General features: G+C 35.8%; 1 protein-coding gene across 1 annotated transcript in view; it reads right to left on the bottom strand.

Annotated features, from left to right (window-relative positions):
• EYS (eyes shut homolog) overlaps positions 1-20,834 on the bottom strand; it is a 1,650,074-nt gene that overhangs the window by 1,249,921 nt on the left and 379,319 nt on the right. Inside the window, exon 12 of the mRNA XM_030315776.1 lies at positions 8,187-8,247. Within this exon, the coding sequence (XP_030171636.1) occupies positions 8,187-8,247 (61 nt within the window). The remainder of the gene's footprint in view (positions 1-8,186; positions 8,248-20,834) is intronic.

Consider the following 20,834-nt stretch of genomic DNA (forward strand, 5'->3'; position numbering starts at 1 on the left):
ATCCGGAAAACAGCATTATTATTCTAGCTTTCAACACACTTAGGCATTTTTATTTTGCTGAGTTTTCTTTCTTCTTTGTTTACTTTCTTTTGCAAACATGTTTAGTGGCTAATTACCATTTCTGCTCTTTTATCTTAATTGCTACACATTTAGGGACATGTGTCATTAAAGCTTCAGCAGATAAGACATTTGCTCAAACAATATTTCTATTCTACTTGTACATACGCAGCCTTATTAAAATGACATTCTTATTAGTTTAAGCACTTATTTTCTTGAGAACCAAACAGTAATTTACATCAAAGCCCTGTCCTCTTTGTATTAGATATTGGAAACTTTTATATTTTAGAAGTAAAGGATAACAACTTAATTTTTGCCACCAAAACATGACAAAAATACAGACTATTGCTTTAACAATGATATACGCAACATTATTTTCTCCCAGGATTCCTTCATTTAATGAAATTCAATATGCAAATGGTTCATTTTATGAATTATATAATCAACAGTTTTGTTAGTTGCAAGTAAATATACACTTAAAATTTTGGATTTATCATTCATACTTTTCTTTTTTATTAAAAAATTTTTAATGTTTTATTTTTATTTTTGAGACACACAGAGCGTGAGTGGGGGAGGAGCAGAGAGAGAGGGAGACACAGAATTCGAAGCAGGCTCCAGGCGCTGAGTTGTCAGCACAGGCACAGAGCCCAATGTGGGCTTGAACCCATGATCAGTGAGATGGCCTGAGCTGAAGTCTGACGCTTAACTGACTGAGCCACCCAGGCACCCCATCAATCATACTTTCCTATAGAGAATTACATTAACTTAATACAGCTCAAAGTATCATTAATGTGTAATAGGCAATTTGAGAGTTGTGGTCTTCGTCAGCTACTTAGAAAACACTCCCAATTCTGAGATGGACTGCCTGTTTAAGTGCTTTATTGGTAAGAAGTGCACTGGCTGAGTCTGTCAGCAGCAATTTTCATTATAGTTAGCCAGCTTCAGCTTTTCTTTACTTGAATTATATTTCGAGGATATAACTTTTAGAATTTAGAATTGTTGATTGGGTAAGGGCTACATTATTAGTTTGCCCTGATTATATTTTTTAAACAAAGAGTAATAACTAGAATTTATAAAACATGGCCTCATACACAATTGCATTTAATTCTGGAGGAAAGACAAGTAAGTATACATACACAGAGCAAAAGATAACACTTTGAGGAATTATTTATTCCTAGTTATTCCATACACGGAAACATAAAAACCAATACTTAGTACATTTTTCACAACAAGATAAATTATTATTACTGATTTCTTTTTGGCAGTGTTGGGCATAGAGGGTTTTAGTAGAGGGTGTGCCAGTAAGCAATAATAGGCTGTGACAACAGACTAGTTAATGAAGAGTGCTCATTGTGAATGACTGACTTGTATCTTCTTGCTTTAACTAAAATATAAAACGGTGGTATCCAAACATGTAGAATATGTATAAGTCCATATCTTGTTTTCTTATATGAAAATACCAGGTTTTCTTTAAACTTTTTTAATGTTTATTCATTTTTGAGAGAGAGAAAGGGAGAGAAAGCATGAGCAGGGGAGGGACAGAGAGGGAGGGAGACAGAATCTGAAGCAGGCTCCAGGCTCTGAGCTGTCAGCACAGAGCCCCATGTGGGGTTCAAACCCATGAACTGAGAGATCATGATGTGACTTGAAGTTGGCCGCTTAACCAACTGAGCCACCCAGGATCTCTAAGCATTAAGTTCCCTTGACGGAAATCACAATTACCTCTATTAGGGAAGGTGAAAACCCATTTGCGTTTATTAAAATACTCTGTTCATTGCTGAAGAAAATTTTGGTTTACTGTAAACAGAAAACAAAATAATCATGCCCTTTATGTCTGAAGGAAATCTATTTTTGATGTTTACTTGCTAAGTTAACTTCCTAAGACTAGAACTTGGAAGGGAGCCTAGATTAAATCAAAACTAACCACCAGCTAACTCTAGTGGATGAACACCTCATGAAAAAAGAATTGTTGTATTAATGACTTTATTATCCATCTTTATGTTTTCTTTAAAAAAAGAGAGAGGATTGTACAGATTTCAAAATTGATACATAGCATTAATAATATGTGTGAAACCTGCACTCTTTAAGGAACATCTGTAATTATAATGCTAGAAAATAACATGAATAAAAACACTGTATTGTTCAGCTTTCCAGAAGTAATTATACAAAGATTTTTTTCTAATTATTTCTATTGTCCCCATAAATAGACTATATAATCACAATCTACTTTTTGGATAAATTCCTTTCTCTGCTATATGTTTTAATAAGTTATAACTAGGAATGAAATATAACTTTTGCAAATGGCAAAATGTTTGAACCAGGGTATATTCTTAAACACTCAAAGGACATCGACCTTACAAATCCACATATTTGGTTAATAGAAACTACATATTTTTTAAATTTTCAAAAAAAGGGTCTTATAATTTATAAATTCTTAATATGTATATTATTTTTCTGGCATCAATTTTTACGAAAATAAAAAATCATATTAATCTGAGATAGTAGAAAAGAATTATATCCTTCCTATAAAAGACAACATTTTGTACATTACTTTAACAAAATGTATATTAGTACAAAAAAAGAACCAATAAATAACACTTGGGAGTATACCAACAGAAAGCTACAACACATAGTTTATAAAATAGCTTATTGTTTAAGCATTTTCTACACCAAAGGTGAGTAAATGTTTTCTGAAGTGGTCAAACAATAAATAATTTAGGCGTGACAGGCAAAGAGTGCATACACTCTTGAAGTTACTGCTGAAGCCATCAACAGTAAAATGAATGAGTGTGAGATTTACAAAATAGGGAGGGGACCGGACTTCTCCCACCTGGGGGCATAGTTTCTTAAACCTTCTACTCAATACAAGTAACCTCACTGACTTGATGAATCAAGTAAATATTTTTTTCCAACTAAATCTTATAATTTCAATGCATTTTGCTGAAGTTTCATTATTTCTTAATAATATTTTATTTCTTTCTGAAACAGATTGCAAAATTGCTAACAATCTTAAACTTAATCAGAGAATAAATACTTACAAATTTAAAAAGAAGAAATTTTAGGGGCTCCTGGATGGCTCAGTCTAAGTGTCTGACTTCAGCTCATCATTATCTCAAGGCTTGTGAGTTAGGGCCCCATGTGGGGCTCTGTGCTAACAGCTCAAAGCCTGGAGCCTGCTTCAGATTGTCTCCCTCTCTCTCTCCCTCCCCGACTTGCTCTCTCTCTCTCTTTCCCTCTCTCTCAAAAATAAATGAACATTAAAATTTTTTTAAAGAAAAAAAGAAAAAACTATATGTATATTTCCTATTGAAATTATTCATAACTGTATTACACAGACATGTTTTTCAAAAAATATATTCATTCATGGGATTTAAAAATTAATTCCAGTGAAATTTTGAAGCAAGTGTTTATGAGGATGAAAGCAGTAATTTTTAGTATAAATAATGCTAGTTGCTGAAACACACACACACACACACACACACACACACACACACACACACACTACTGATCTTAATGGCTTACCACAATAAAAATTTTTATGCTTTCTGTGCACTCAGTATAAGGGGGATATTTCTGACCCATGGACATCTTTCTACAGGGGATTTAGGGACCTACGCTTTTCTATCTTCTGATCCTTCTGTCTTCCAATTTTTTAGACATCTCACTTCCAACAAGAATGGAGAAGAATAAAGGGAACAAAAGACTTTTAGGACATTTTCATTGACCAGAGTACAAGATTAAAACTTCCATCCATTTTCTATTGGTTCTGACCATTCACACGGTCCCAAATATGTGAAAGATAATTAAGCTTATGCCAAAAGCAAAGGAAAAAGTGGGACAAGAAGCTAGGTTTTGTAAAACAAGGCAAACTTTCAAAAAAAAAAAAAAAAAAAAAAAAAAAAAAAACAAGGCAAACTTTCTAGCAGACGGATGTATACTAATATAAAGTGATTTAAAAATTGTGAAAAATGGGGGCGCCTGGGTGGCGCAGTCGGTTAAGCGTCCGACTTCAGCCAGGTCACGATCTCGCGGTCTGTGAGTTCCCGCGTCGGGCTCTGGGCTGATGGCTCAGAGCCTGGAGCCTGTTTCCGATTCTGTGTCTGCCTCTCTCTCTGCCCCTCCCCCGTTCATACTCTGTCTCTCTGTCCCAAAAATAAATAAACGTTGAAAAAAAAATTAAAAATTGTGAAAAATGTATTTTTGACAGTATAGTATATTTGTACTATTATAAATTATATTACATGTCATTATTATGAGAGAAATTATTATATTCATTATTGGGAACATTCATTTTATAATAGTTTAACTTCATTTTTGCTTACATGTTTTATTTATGCCTTTGTGTTAAAATCCCTTGAACATTTTAATATGTTTTACAAATTTAAGGCACTGCTATTAACTGAAGAATTCTTTCCTTCATTATAATTAGTGAATTACAATACATGACAAGGTGAAATCATATATGATTAACTAAAATGACTATGTCTTAAATATTTTCTGTTTTCTTTAATTATAAATTATTTGAATCAGAAATTATTTATTTGCAGTCACTTATTTTGTGACTTTTTAAATGTTTAGCATAGTTTTAAATTTACTGAACAGTCACAAAGATAGTTCAGAGGGTATTGTACACTCTGCAACCAGTTTCCACTATTATTAATAACTGACCTTAGTATGGTACATTTGTCACATTAGCCAACATGATACATTATTATTAACCAAAGTCCAAATTTTATTTGGATTTCTTAAACTAATGTCTTTTTCTTTTCCAGAGTCCAATCCACAATACCACATTTAGTACTCATGCTTCTTTAGGCTCCTTTGGCTTTGAAAATTTTTCAGACTTTCCTTTTTTTTTAATAGAAGTATAGTTGACATATGATATTATATTAGTTTCAGTTGTGCAACATAGTGATTCAACATTTGTATACACTATGAAATGTTCACCTCCATAAGTGTAGTGACCATCTGTCACCCTATAGTTACTGTAATATTATATACCCTACGCTGTATACCACTTTTTAAAATTTTTTTTGAATGTCTCTTTATTTTTGATATAGAGAGAGAGAGAGAGAGACAGAGCATGGGGGTGGGGGGGCAGAGAGAGAGGGAGACACAGAATCTGAAGCAGGCTCCAGGCTCCGAGCTGTCAGCACAGAGCCCGACGCGGGCCTTGAACTCACAGACCACAAGATCATGACCTGAGCCCAAGACGGACGCTCAACCTACTGAGCCACCCACGCGCCCCTGTATACCACTTCTTTATCCATTTATTTATGAAGGAGACTTCCTATGTTTCCATATCTTAGTTAATTTAAATAATGTTTCAATGAACACAGGAGTGTGTATATCTCTGCATTAGTGTTTTCATTTTCTTTGGATAAATACCCAGAAGTAGAATTGATGGACTGTATGGTAGTTTTATTTTTAACTTTTTGTGGAATTTCCATATTGTTTTCCATAGAGGCTGTACCAATTTATAATCCCACGAACAGTGCACGAGGGCTCACTTTTCTCCATATCCTTGCTGACTCCTGTTATTTCTTCTCTTCTTGACATGAGGGAATCTAACAGATGTGAGTGATACCTCATTGTGGTTTTGATTTGCATTTCCCTGATGATTAGTGATACTATCTTTTCATGTGTCTGTTGGTCATCTGTATGTCTTCTTTGGAAAAGTGTCTTTTCAGGTCTCCTGCCCCTTTTTTAACTGCATTTTTTGATTTTTTGGTGTTGATCTGTATGAGTTCTTTATATATTTTGGCTATTAACTGCTTGTCAGATATATCATTGGCAAATACATTCTCCCATTCAGTAGGCTGCCTTTTCATTTGATGGGTTCCTTAAGGAAAACTGACAAGTTACCTGCAAACAACTGGACTACTTTCTTACATGGTATACAAAAGTAAATGCAAAATCAATTCAAGACTTAAACATAAGACCTGAAACCATACAATTCCTAAAAGAAAAACAGGCAAACCCATAGAAATCAGTAATAGGTATAAGTTTTTTGTATCTGTGTCCTCTGGCAAGGCCAGCAAGAGCAAAAATAAATAATTGTGACTATACCAAACTAAAAATCTTTTGCACAGACTTTCCTTGTTTTTGATGACCTTGACAGTTTAAAGAGTACTGTCAGGGGTTTTGTAGAACTGAAACTTGTCTGATGATTTTATCATGATTAAACTGGGGTAAAGTGTTTTTAAAAAGAAAATAACGAAGATAAAGTGTCATTCTCATTACTTCATATCAAATGTTTATGTTATTAACATGACTTAGCACTGTTGATGTTAACTTTGATCACTTGGCTGAGGTAGTGTTTATCAGATTTCTCCACTGTAAAGTAACTCTTCCCAACCTCCATTTCCTTGCTCTATATAGTTTGAAAGGTGGTCATTACCTGCAGCCCAAACTTAAGAGGTAGGAAGTTATGTTCTATCTCCTCGAGTGCAAAGTATCTACATAAATTATTCGGAATTATTCTGTATAGAAGATGTGTCTATTATTCCCATTCATTTATTCATCAATCATTTATTTTTTTCTCAGTAGGGACTCATGGATATTTATTCTATATTTTGGGTAAAAACTCATTATTCCTTTATTTTCTTGCTCAAATTATTCTAGTTTTGGTCATCAGGAGTCCCTTGGGTTGGCTCATATGGCCCTTTGACACACTCTCATACTTTTGTTTTTTAAGTACTTCATTGCTTTTCGGCATTACAAGATTCTCCACACTCATTTGTATTTTCTGTGTTTATGCCTAGAATCACCTAGATCTCTAAAGAGATACAGATCCTTTTATTGGAAAATGGTTTGAGAAATTAAGATCTAGGTACTGGTCAAACTTTTTATTTTTAAAGTGAAATCTATAACTTAGTTTATACAGATACAAAATATTTGAAATTTGTCAGCAGGCATATTTGTTCATTAATAATTACAGGAAGAACTAAGAAAATTAGATACAATATTTAAAAATATTTAAACTAATTGTATTTAGTTGAACAGTGTGATAGCTATTTTTGTGTGTCGATTTGACTAGACCACAGGTTGCCCAGATTAAACATTCTTTCCAGTGTATCTGTGATGGTGCTTCCTGGTGATATCAGCATTTGAATCAGTAGACTCACTAAAGCAGATTACCCTTCCCAAACTGGCTAGGCATCATCCAATCTGTTGAAGGCCTGAGTAGCACAAAAACTAAACAAAGGGAGGACTTGCTCCTTTTCTGCCTACCAGCTGAACTGGGGCATTGGTTTCTTCTGTCCTTGGACTGGAATTTATACCATCTGTTTTCCTAGTTCTCATGCCTTTTAATTCAAGACTATAACTTTTAATTCAAGACTATAACCAATGGCTCTCCTAGGTCTCTGGCTTGCAGACAACAGATCATGAAACTTTTCATCCTCCCTAATTTTATAAGCCAATTTCTCATAATGAATTGCTGTAATACATAGATATAGATAGATAAATAGATAGATAGATAGATAGATAGATAGATAGGTAGGTAGATAGCTCTCCCATTGGTTCTGTTTCTCTAAAGAACACTGGCTAATTTAGTTTTCAAATTCCGTATCATACAAAAAGATACTGAAGTCCAAGGAAGTATCCAGTGATTTACTTTCTATATACTAGTTTCCTTTCTATATACAATAATTTACAAAATTTATAATTTATAACTTATAAGGCAAAGCATAAATTTATTTAGTTTTTGAAAATAATTACAACTCCATTACTAAAGCTAAAGAAATATTGTAAAAGTTTAAACCAAATAAAAAGTATCTATTAATGGATTACTAACCTTGACAATTTCATGAGAAATAGAATTAATAGGACAAAATTCTTAAAACATGATAGACTGGTACTACAGTCGTTACTTTTCACTTTATCATTTGGTTGTATCGGTGGCCTTTCCAATAGAGAAATAAGAAATTCGGCTGTTCTACTGGATGTAAACAAAGCTCATTTCACTCCATTAGCCTAAGGGATAATTGGTTGGTCACTTTAGAAGCTGACTTTAAAAAAACGAAGGACTAATAATGTCAGAAGACTGAAATGAGTTCAAATAAGAGACAGAAATGCTTTTTAAAGTTAATTATGTTTGCTTTTCCTTTTCCCTTGGTGTTCATTACCTTTAAATGGAGCCACACACTGGCCAAAGTAATTACCAGGTTGGTCAATGCAGGTGATTCCCTTCTTGCACAGATATGAAACACTCATATCTGCATCTGTTTCATATCTTAAATCTTTGAAAAAAATAATAAAAAGATTTTAAGTTTTAATAAGGCAAGCAGGTGCCAGGTTACAATTCTTAAAATTGCTCGAATCTTTTAATCCATTGGGGGTGATAATATGAAACTAAAATTGTCAGATAAGAACGCCACATATATTAGTGTCAGAATCCATTCATTTCACCTTACAAACCTTGTTACAAACTGCAACAACTTCTCTTGGAATTACTAAATGCAGACTAATCTCCTCTGAATTGGTAGGTATTCAAAGTCTCTTTAGATATGAAAAAATTATCTTCTGCTTTGGAGTCTAGAGATGGAATAGATATTTCAAGTTATTGGGATGCAAATCAAATGTTAGTCTAAGGGCAATAAAAAAAGAAACAAAAAAATACTAGCGAATCAATACCATCCTTATGTATGTCCCCTAAGGTTAAATGTTCTCTACAAGGCACAGTTGTCAAATGTTACTAACCCATAAAGCCAGAGGGACACAAGGATTTGAATTTATCCATGAACTTTGTAGTGTACGGAGGCAGAGTGATGAATCACATTGCTTTTGATTAATTTCACATAGCAGGTCTATATGGAAGGAAAACAAATCAGAAGTATTCATTAACTGTATATCTAACCTTAACATTATTATTTCTTTTTTAAAGTAATCTCTACACCCAGTGCAGGGCTCAAACTCACAACCCTGAGATCAACAATCACATGTTCTAACGACTGAGCCAGCCAGGTACCCCTTCACATTTCCTTTTAACTAGCTCTATAGTGCAGATTTTCCCTTAATGTTCACTTAGAATTTGTGTTGCTAAAACTGACCTTTCATATTATGTCCTTGGATTGTTTGTTGATTTGCAATAAGTTGAAAGCATAGCCTAAACTGACACTGAAATGATTCTTAAAACTTTTTTGTTTTTTAAATTTTTTTAAATGTTTATTTATTTTTGAGAGAGAGAGAGAGAGAGAGAGAGAGAGAGAGAGAGAGAGCACATGGGCTCCTGGGTGATGGGCAGAGAGAGAGACAACAGAGGATCCAAAGTGGGCTTTGTGCTGACAGCAGAGAGCCCGACCAGGGCTTGAACTCAGAACCATGAGATCATGACCTGAGCCAAAACCGAAGTTGCACACTGGATGGACTGAGCCACCCAGGCACCCTGATTCTTAAGACTTTTGATAGCTATTTTTTTTTGCCTATTTTGAACAAGATTAGAAAAATTGGCATTGACACATAACACATGGTGTTCACAAATTAGATGAATGGAAGTCTTTCTAATATTCTTAAATGTTTTTCTCTAAAATAGTGAAATAAATCTGGGCTGGAGAAAAATTAATGTAATAGATATTTAAATAGGAAAGAGCATACCTAACTAAATAGAAAAGCTATTTATATTATCACTGACAAAATATTAAGTGAAAATATGACATTAGAACATCAAGGTTAAACTGAGGAAAAAGTGAAAATTAAAAATAATAGTATGAGTGAATAAATACTTTGTTTAAATCTTAAAATATTCATTTGGTAATTCTCCTTATGAATCAACAGAAAAACAGCACTTTTTAAAACCTTCTGAGAGAAAAACAGCACATTTAAAAACCTTGGTTTGTTCCTTGTAGTTGGGAATATGCCAAAATTTACCTCTCCAAAAGACTTTCTTTTTGCTCTGTCTCATACAATTTTAAAAAATTATCTTGAGTTTTTGTTGATGATAAATAGTACGTTAAGTTTTTAATAAGTGGGCACACTATCTGGATATGGTCATTCTTAAAGTCAACCACATAAAACCAGTTTCTCAAATTCAATAGAATAAATAGCTGTTTCATTCATGATTTTCAAAACAATTTGACTTTCTCATTGCTTAAAGATTGTGCAGTGTTTTTACTTTTAAATCAGTCACATAAGAATAGAATTAGGAAGAGGTTTGGAGAGCTAGATTTTGAACAACATTTTGGCTTGCAATCAGGCTTGTTTACCAGTATTTGCTTACATATAAAATATTGAGAGTCTTACTACTTTTTCTAATATTGAAAAACAAAGGTCTATTATTAGAGTTTCCCCTAAGGTAAATAAAAAGAACATAAATATTTAAAAACATAAACAGCTCTTATCAAAATAAGTGATAAATATTGACAAAGGTCCCTGTAAGAGTTACCCCAGTAACAGAATGGAATGTGGTATGCAAGGAAATGTTACAAGTTTTAAATAAGTGTAATGGACTTAGCGTTGATAAATCTCCTAACAAACACTGGTTGACTTACAAAGACAAAAAAATATTCACTCAACACTGCACATACCTGTTTCTGTGATTATGTGAAGATGCAGTAAAATAATCCAAGTAGATATTATATATTCATATGTTCTCACGGAAAAAGAAACTAATATGCATGTCTATTAGATGAATTGTATCTTCTAAAAATAAGGATTTATTTCCACCTCAAATTAACCTTCAGTTATCCCAGTTTTGCTTAGCATGTGTGCCTACCTTGAAATCCATTCGGACACAGGCAGCTGAAGGTGCTGTAAAGACCAACACATTTGCACAGGCCTCACTTAGGCACTGATCTACCTCAATCTCACAGTTATTATTTAGAAACAAGCAAAGGATTCACTTCATTATAAATGTGTCACTGATGCAACTTGCAGCTAAATCTAAGACTAAGTTCAGAAATATGAGACTCCCAACTTGTCTGCAAAAAATTTGCATTGCTTAATGCTATCAACTAGATATTTACTCTTTCTTTTTTTGTTTTGTTGTGACTGAAAACCTGTGGCTTTACTTTCATTTCAGTGAATCCAAGAGAATTCAAAATGTACATTATTTCCTTAAATTAAACACATACATGACTGTGTTTGATATGACTGTATAATGTTAACCAAACTGACTTTCCTTCAAACCAGGCCATTATACACATTTGAGTCCTGCATGCAATTCTTTAAAAACAAAACAAAAACAAAAACTATGACCTTCTCAGCTTCTTGTTTCATTAAGTTACTGCTGGCCTGCAAACTGGCCCCCCTATATGGATGGCAAGAAGAGACCGAAGAAAAGAAGCAGACCACTTCAGATGGGTAGGTGGTAAGTTGATTAATAAAAGGAACTTACATACAAGGCCTGTCTTGGGCTGCCGCAAGACCAATAGATTTCTGCATCCACGCACCAGAATCTCAAGTTTATTTATAGTCTATAACTTGGGTCAGTCATTTATTCAGTACAGATAATCTCAATAGTACCTTCCTCCTTCAAGGTTATGTCCTTAACACAGCTCCCAGTGTGAGAATAGTGAGTGGCATGTATATTCTAAGGACAGAGGAGGGTGTAAGGAGCCTCCAAATGTCCAGTTAACACACGAGGATCAACAGGCAGTCACATCCTCTCAGTGATCTCCTTCCACAATTACTGTAAACTAAATTAATTTTCATAGTCACAAATTACTTTAGACACTTTCTAAGTAAAAAGGTATGTTTTTTTTTTTTCAAAATCATTTAAGGAAAGAAGATGTAGTGGAATGTGTCTATCATTTATTTGCACTATTCATCCTCTGAACTTCCTTTTGCATCTGGATAATTAACTACTTAATGATTCTTTAATAAAAGTTAGAGACCACTTCTCATAATAGAAGGTGAAAATGCAAGATATATCTTTCCCAGTCTCAGTTATCCCAAAATGTGGGTATGCAACCCAAAGTGGGCTAATATATCCAAGACCCACTATGGAATTTGAATGTAAGCTGGTGACAAATATAAACAGGAATGGAGAACTTATTTGTTTTGCAGGTGGCAAAATTAGGACAACCATACTAATTTTCAAGGACTACTGACAACACTGCCTCAGTGTTATCTAGTGTCAATGCCCATCCCTACTGACATTGTGTTCATATATGATGTTGCCTTATCTGCTGTCTAGACTCCCTCATTTGTGCCTATTTTCCAGATCTGATTCTAAATGCTTCTATAGGTCCTACATGTAATGTTTTTTTTAAGAATCTCTAACTTAAATCATTTTCGTGTTAAACCACCCTGAGTATATTTCTAATACCCACAATGAATAACTCCATTAGTGGTATGTATAACAATTTGTTTTTGCCATTATTATTATTTATATTTCAATTTTATAGATAAAGCAACTAGGGGAAAACCTAAAAAGAATTAATGAGAAGATTCACCTTTCACAGTGGAGAACCAATAACTAGTATCTCTAATTCACAAAACTCAAAAGAGCAAAGACATTTTTTCAATGAGCAAATAAGGCATAATAGAATAAAATAAGGAACTATTTAAAAATGTTTGTCTCTAGCAGACTTGAAGGTAGAGAATCTGTTGTTTTTTACTGAAAGTCGTTTTGATTTTATTTAGCATGTTCAATGCTCAATTTGTTTTTTTGTTTGTTTTCAAATATTGTAACAATTTATTTTTTAATTAAATTTTTTTTTAGTGTTTATGTATTTTTGAGAGAGAGACAAAGAGAGAGACAATGGGAGAGAGATGGAGCATGAGTGGGAGAGGGTCAGAGAGGGAGACACAGAATCTGAAGCAGGCTCCAGGCTCTGGGCTGTCAGCACAGAGGCAGACATGGGGCTCAAACTCATGAGCCATGAGATCATGACAGAAGCCAAAGCTTGACACTTTAACTGACTGAGCTACCCAAATGCCCCAATATTGTAACAATTTAAATAACCTTTTAAGAAAATATCCTATCTCTCATGAAATACCTGAATTTAAATGGATGAGTATATATAAGGTTAGTGTGAAGTTCATAAAAATGCCTAGCTCTGTGACTATCATTAGGTAAGCTAGGATATATGGTTCTTAATTTTATAATCAAAACAACAAAAAAGTTAAATCTCAATTTTCTATTGTGCTATAAAGTTTTCAGTGTTATATGCAGCCACGATTCAGATTCTGTGAATCATTCAATTATGCAAAAGAGATTTTGTAGTTAATTCTAAAAAACCCACTTTCCATATTTTGAAGCTAATTTATAATCAGTACCTCTATCTTAATAAGATATTTGAATAAGAGAATAGTATTTTTCTACAAAAATAATCATATAGCACCAGAAATATGGATTTAAGAAGAGAAAAATAAATGCAAAGAAAAATAAATTTCATTAGGAAAAGTTAAAAGCTAATGAATTGTGATATATCCTTATCAATCTCTTATAAATTTGAAAAAATATATATCTGTTTGTTTATAAATAAACTGAGAGCTTGAAGGTGGCATTTCTATTCAACTCAGTTATAGATACACTAGCTAATATGCCAAAGAGAGCATGATTTCCATTTCACAAAAGAAGAAAAGATTGCTTCCTTTAACTGTGAAAAAATGTTTTATTGAGTCTCTGTGCATCTCTTTCCTGCTATTATTTTAGAAACAAGGGATTTTCAGAGAAAAGCTGGAAGTGATGTTCTCTAAAATTACCTATTTTGGTGTATGGTTTATGTATCTACAGATCAAACCAGCTGGGTCACAATTACACAGTGCTTACATCTACTCACTTCTGTAATCCCTATAGCAACATGAGTCAGGCACTGTTCTTTTTTTTTTTTTTTTTTTCTTTACTAATATAAGTATTTTATCTTATCTTATCTTATCTTATCTTATCTTAACTTATCTTATCTTATCTTATTATTTTTTTCCAATATATGAAGTTTATTGTCAAATTGGTTTCCATACAACACCCAGTGCTCATCCCAAAAGGTGCCCTCCTCGATACCCATCACCCACCTTCCCCTCCCTCCCACCCCCCATCAACCCTCAGTTTGTTCTCAGTTTTAAAGAGTCTCTTCTGCTTTGGCTCTCTTCCACTCTAACCTCTTTTTTTTTTTTTCTTCCCCTCCCCCATGGGTTTCTGTTAAGTTTCTCAGGATCCACATAACAGTGAAAATATATGGTATCTGTCTTTCTCTGTATGGCTTATTTCACTTAGCATTACACTCTCCAGTTCCATCCATGTTGCTACAAAGAGCCATATTTCATTCTTTCTCATTGCCATGTAGTACTCCATTGTGTATATAAACCACAATTTTTTTAATTCATTCATCAGTTGATGGACATTTAGGCTCTTTGCATAATTTGGCTATTGTTGACAGTACTGCTATAAACATTGGGGTACAAGTGCCCCTATGCATCAGTACTCCTGTATCTCTTGGGTAAATTCCTAGCAGTGCTACTGCTGGGTCATAGGGTAGGTCTATTTTTAATTTTTTGAGGAACCTCCACACTGTTTTCCAGAGTGGCCGCACCAATTTGCATTCCCACCAACAGTGCAAGAGGGTTCCCATTTCTCCACATCCTTGCCAGTATCTATAGTCTCCTGATTTGTTCATTTTGGCCACTCTGACTGGCGTGAGGTGATACCTGAGTGTGGTTTTGATTTGTATTTCCCTGATGAGGAGTGACGTTGAGCATCTTTTCATGTGCCTGTTGGCCATCCGGATGTCTTCTTTAGAGAAGTGTCTATTCATGTTTTCTGCCCATTTCTTCACTGGGTTATTTGTTTTTCGGGTGTGGAGTTTGCTGAGCTCTTTATAGATTTTGGATACTAGCCCTTTGTCCGATATGTCATTTGCAAATATCTTTTCCCATTCCGTTGGTTGCCTTTTAGTTTTGTTGGTTGTTTCCTTTGCTGTGCAGAAGCTTTGTATCTTCATGAAGTCCCAGTAGTTCATTTTTGCTTTTAATTCCCTTGCCTTTGGGGATGTGTCAAATAAGAAATTGCTAGGGCTGAGGTCAGAGAGGTGTTTTCCTGCTTTCTCCTCTAGGGTTTTGACGGTTTCCTGTCTCACATTCAGGTCCTTTATCCATTTTGAGTTTATTTTTGTGAATGGTGTGAGAAAGTGGTCTAGTTTCAACCTTCTGCATGTTGCTGTCCAGTTCTCCCAGCACCATTTGTTAAAGAGACTTTCTTCCAAAGGATGTTCTTTCCTGCTTTGTCAAAGATGAGTTGGCCATACGTTTGTGGGTCTAGTTCTGAGGTTTCTATTCTATTCCATTGGTCTATGTATCTGTTTTTGTGCCAATACCATGCTGTCTTGATGATTACAACTTTGTAGTAGAGGCTAAAGTCTGGGATTGTGATGCCTCCTGCTTTGGTCTTCTTCTTCAAAATTCCTTTGGCTATTTGGGGCCTTTTGTGGTTCCATATGAATTTTAGAATTGCTTGTTCTAGTTTCGAGAAGAATGCTGGTGCAATTTTGATAGGGATTGCATTGAATGTGTAGATAGCTTTGGGTAGTATTGACATTTTGACAATATTTATGCTTCCAATCCATGAGCACGGAATGTTTTTCCATTTCTTTATATCTTCTTCACTTTCCTTCATAAGCTTTCTATAGTTTTCAGCATACAGATCCTTTACATCTTTGGTTAGATTTATCCCTAGGTATTTTATACTTCTTGGTGCAATTGTGAATGGGATCAGTTTCTTTATTTGTCTTTCTGTTGCTTCATTATTAGTGTATAAGAATGCAACTGATTTCTGTACATTGATTTTGTATCCTGCAACTTTGCTAAATTCATGGATCAGTTCTAGCAGACTTCTGGTGGAGTCTATCGGATTTTCCATGTATAATATCATGTCATCTGCAAAAAAGGGAAAGCTTGACTTCATCTTTGCCAATTTTGATGCCTTTGATTTGCTTTTGTTGTCTGATTGCTGATGCTAGAACTTCCAACACTATGTTAAACAACAGCGGTGAGAGTGGACATCCCTGTTGTGTTCCTGATCTCAGGGAAAAAGCTCTCAGTTTTTCCCCATTGAGGATGATTTTAGCTGTGGGCTTTTCATAAATGGCTTTTATGATCTTTAAGTACGTTCCTTCTATCCCGACTTTCTCGAGGGTTTTTATTAAGAAAGGGTGCTGAATTTTGTCAAAGGCCTTTTCTGCATTCATTGACGGGATCATATGGTTCTTATCTTTTCTTTTATTAATGTGATGTATCACATTGATTGATTTGTGAATATTGAACCAGCCCTGCATCCCAGGAATGAATCCCACTTGATCATGGTGAATAATTCTTTTTATATGCTGTTGAATTCGATTTGCTAGTATCTTATTGAGAATTTTGCATCCATATTCATCAGGGATATTGGCCTGTAGTTCTCTTTTTTTATTGGGTCTCTGTCTGGTTTAGGAATCAAAGTAATACTGACTTCATAGAATGAGTCTGGAAGTTTTCCTTCCCTTTCTATTTTTTGGAATACCTTGAGAAGGATAGGTATTATCTCTGCTTTAAATGTCTGGTAGAACTCTCCTGGGAAGCCATCTGGTCCTGGACTCTGATTTGTTGGGAGATTTTTGATGACTGATTCAATTTCTTCGCTGGTATGGGTCTGTTCAAGCTTTCTATTTTCTCCTGATTGAGTTTTGCAAGCGTGTGGGTGTTTAGGAATTTGTCCGTTTCTTCCAGGTTGTCCAGTTTGTTGGCATATAATTTTTCATAGTATTCCATGATAATTGCTTGTATCTCTGACGGACTGGTTGTAATAATTCCATTTTCATTCATGATTTTATCTATTTGGGTCATCTCCCTTTTCTTTTTGAGAAGCCTGGCTAGAGGTTTCTCAATTTTGTTTATTTCTTCAAAAAACCAACTCTTGATTTTGTTGATCTGCTCTACAGTTTTTTTAGATTCTATATTGTTTATTTCTGCTCTGATCTTTATTATTTCTCTTCTTCTGCTGGGTTTAGGCTGTCTTTGCTGTCCTGCTTCTATTTCCTTTAGGTGTGCTGTTAGATTTTATATTTGGGATTTTTCTTGTTTCTTGAGATAGGCCTGGATGGCAATGTATTTTCCTCTCAGGACTGCCTTCGCTGCATCCCAAGGCGTTTGGATTGTTGTATTTTCATTTTTGTTTGTTTCCATATAGTTTTTAATTTCTTCTCTAACTGCCTGGTTGACCAATTCATTCTTTAGTAGGGTGTTCTTTAACCTCCACATTTTTGGAGGTTTTCCAGACTTTTTCCTGTGGTTGATTTCAAGCTTCATAGCATTGTGGTCTGAAAGTATGCATGGTATGATTTCAATTCTTGTAAACTTATGAAGGGTTGTTTTGTGACCCAGTATGTGATCTATCTTGGAGAATGTTCCATGTGCCCTCGAGAAGAAAGTATATTCTGTTGCTTTGGGATGCAGAGTTCTAAATATATCTGTCAAGTCCATCTGATCCAATGTCTCATTCAGGGCCCTTGTTTCTTTATTGACTGTGTGTCTAGATAATCTATCCATTTCTGTAAGTGGAGTGTTAAAGTCCCCTGCAATTACCACATTCTTATCAATAAGGTTGCTTATGTTTGTGAGTAATTGTTTTATATATTTGGGGGCTCCTGTATTCGGCGCATAGACATTTATAATTGTTAGCTGTTCCTCATGGATAGACCCTGTGATTATTATATAATGCCCTTCTTCATCTCTTGTTACAGCCTTTAATTTAAAGTCTAGTTTGTCTGATATAAGTATGGCTACTCCAGCTTTCTTTTGACTTCCAGTAGCATGATAAATAGTTCTCCATCCCCTCACTTTCAATCTAAAGGTGTCCTCAGTTCTAAAATGAGTCTCTTGTAGACAGCAAATAGATGGGTCTTGTTTTTTTTAACCATTCTGATACCCTATGTCTTTTGGTTGGCGCATTTAGTCCATTTACATTCAGTGTTATTATAGAAAGATATGGGTTTAGAGTCATTGTGATGTATGTAGGTTTCATGCTTGTAGCGATGTCTCTGGTACTTTGTCTCACAGGGTCCCCCTTAGGATCTCTTGTAGGGCTGATTTAGTGGTGACAAATTCCTTCAGTTTTTGTGTGTTTGGGAAGACCTTTATCTCTCCTTCTATTCTAAATGACAGACTTGCTGGATAAAGGATTCTCGGCTGCATAATTTTTCTGTTCAAGACATTGAAGATCTCCTGCCATTCCTTTCTGGCCTGCCAAGTTTCAGTAGAGTGATCAGTCACGAGTCTTATAGGTCTCCCTTTATATGTGAGGGCACGTTTATCTCTAGCTGCTTTCAGAATTTTCTCTTTATCCTTGTATTTTGTCAGTTTCACTATGATATGTCATGCAGAAGATTGATTCAAGTTATGTCTGAAGGGAGTTCTCTGTGCCTCTTGGATTTCAATGCCTTTTTCCTTCCCCAGATCCGGGAAGTTCTCAGCTATTATTTCTTCAAGTACAGCTTCAGCACCTTTCCCTCTCTCTTCCTCCTCTGGAATACCAATTATGCGTATATTATTTCTCTTTAGTGCATCACTTAGTTCTCTAATTTTCCCCTCATACTCCTGGATTTTTTTAATCTTTTTCTCAGCTTCTTTTTCCATAATTTTATCTTCTAGTTCACCTATTCTCTCCTCTGCCTCTTCAATCCAAGCCGTGGTTGTCTCCATTTTATTTTGCAGCTCATTTATAGCATTTTCAGCTCCTCCTGGCTGTTCCTTCGTCCCTTGATCTCTGTAGCAATAGATTCTCTGCTGTCCTTTATACTGTTTTCAAGCCCAACGATTAATTTTATGAGTATTATTCTAAATTCACTTTCTGTTATATTGTTTAAATCATTTTTGATCAGTTCGTTAGCTGTCATTATTTCCTTGACCTTTTTTTGAGGGGAATTCTTCCGTTTTGTCATTTTGGATAGTCCCTGGAGTGGTGCAGACCTGATGTCTGCCCCCAGCCCACCGCTGGGGCCACAGTCAGATGGTGTGTGCCTTCTCTTTCCCTCTCCTAGGGGCGGGATTCACTGTGGGGTGGCGTGGCCTATCTGGGCTACTTGCACACTGCCAGGCTTGTGGTGTTGGGGATCTGGCGTATTAGCTGGGGTGGATGGGCAAGGTGCACGGGGCAGGAGGGGCAGGCTCAGCTCGCTTTTCCTTCCAAGATCCACTTCGGGAAGGACCCTGTGGCACCAGGAGGGAGTCAGAGCTGCCGGAGGGATGGATCCACAGAAGGACAGCGTTGGGTGTTTGCCTGGTGCAAGCAAGTTCTCTAGCAGGAACTGGTTCCCTTTGGGATTTTGGCTGGGGGATGGGCGAGGCAGATGGAGCAGGCGAGTGCCTGTGTTTACCCACCAAGCTGCGCTCTGTCGTCCGGGGCTCAACAACTCTCCCTCCTGTTGTCCTCCAGCCCTCCCATTCTCCGAGCAGAGCTGTTAGCTTATTACCTTCCTGATATCAAGTCCGGCTTGCTGTCGGAATAGTCCGGCCCCTACGCTTTTGCAAGCCAGACTCGCAGGCTCTGCTTGGCTGGCGGGCCGCCCCTCCGCGCCAGCTCCCTCCTGCCAGTCTGTGTAGCACACACCGCCTCTCCGCCCTTCCTACCCTCTTCCGTGGGCCTCTGGTCTGCGCTTGGGTCCAGAGACTCCGTTCTGCTAGTTTTCTGGCGGTTTTCTGGGTTATTTAGGCAGGTGTAGGTGGAATCTAAGTGATTAGCAGGACACATGGTGAGCCCAGCGTCCTTCTACGCCGCCATCTTCCCAGGATCCCCCCCTCCACCCAGGCAGGCACTGTTCTTATTTCTATCTTGAAGGTGTGAGATTTAGATGAATAGAGGTTATATAAACTTGCTTATTATATCTCTCATCTGGTAAGTGACAGCTGTAATTCAAATCCAAGCAACCTGCTGTAAGATTTCTTATTCCTTATAACTAATTCATTTTAATAAGATCTCTCACTCTGTAGAATTATCTCATATATTTCTGGTTATTTGTGCCCATAGAATAATTCATTTGATTATTAAAAGAAATGTGGCTTTCCCTTCATCTCCTGTTCTGGATCTATTAAAATGTTGGCTGTTGTAATGTCTCCTGCCAAGGATTTAGGGTCTCTAAAATCTCTGTGAAGGAGCCTTTTCAAAGTTCACTCCAAAAAGCTAAGTCAGGAGTTCCAAAACAAAATCAGTCTGGGTTCCCTATAATCATACTACTAATCCATTTAGCTATCTGTCCATTCATTTGTGTGTATCAGTCAGGGTGTCGTTAAGAAGATTTGAAAGCAAGTGAAATAGAATACAGAAACTTAGTCTCAAAGTCAAAGCTGGAAGAAAATAAATGCAGTGGGTTTATAAAATAAATTCAGGAATATGGCTAAAAATGCTATATCTTAAGGATTTTAGGTTGTCTACCAACTTGATCCTAGTATTTCTAGCACACCGTACAGAAGAAAAGCTGGCCAGTTACACCATTTAGCAGTGCTCATTACATAACCATGCATTATTGATTCAAGAGAAGGAGTAATTATTCTTGAGACTAATGCCAGAAGGAAATGTCACTAGAGGGTCCTCTTTTTTTTTTTTTAACTATATTAAGATGCACTTTATTTTTTTTTTATATATATGAAATTTATTGACAAATTGGTTTCCATACAACACCCAGTGCTCATCCCAAAAGGTGCCCTCCTCAATACCCATCACCCACCCTCCCCACCCTCCCACCCCCCATCAACCCTCAGTTTGTTCTCAGTTTTTAACAGTCTCTTATGCTTTGGCTCTCTCCCACTCTAACCTCTTTTTTTTTTTTTTTTCCTTCCCCTCCCCCATGGGTTCCTGTTAAGTTTCTCTG

Source organism: Lynx canadensis, chromosome B2 (assembly GCF_007474595.2).
Source record: "Lynx canadensis isolate LIC74 chromosome B2, mLynCan4.pri.v2, whole genome shotgun sequence".
In the NCBI taxonomy this organism is placed as follows: Eukaryota; Metazoa; Chordata; class Mammalia; order Carnivora; family Felidae; genus Lynx; species Lynx canadensis.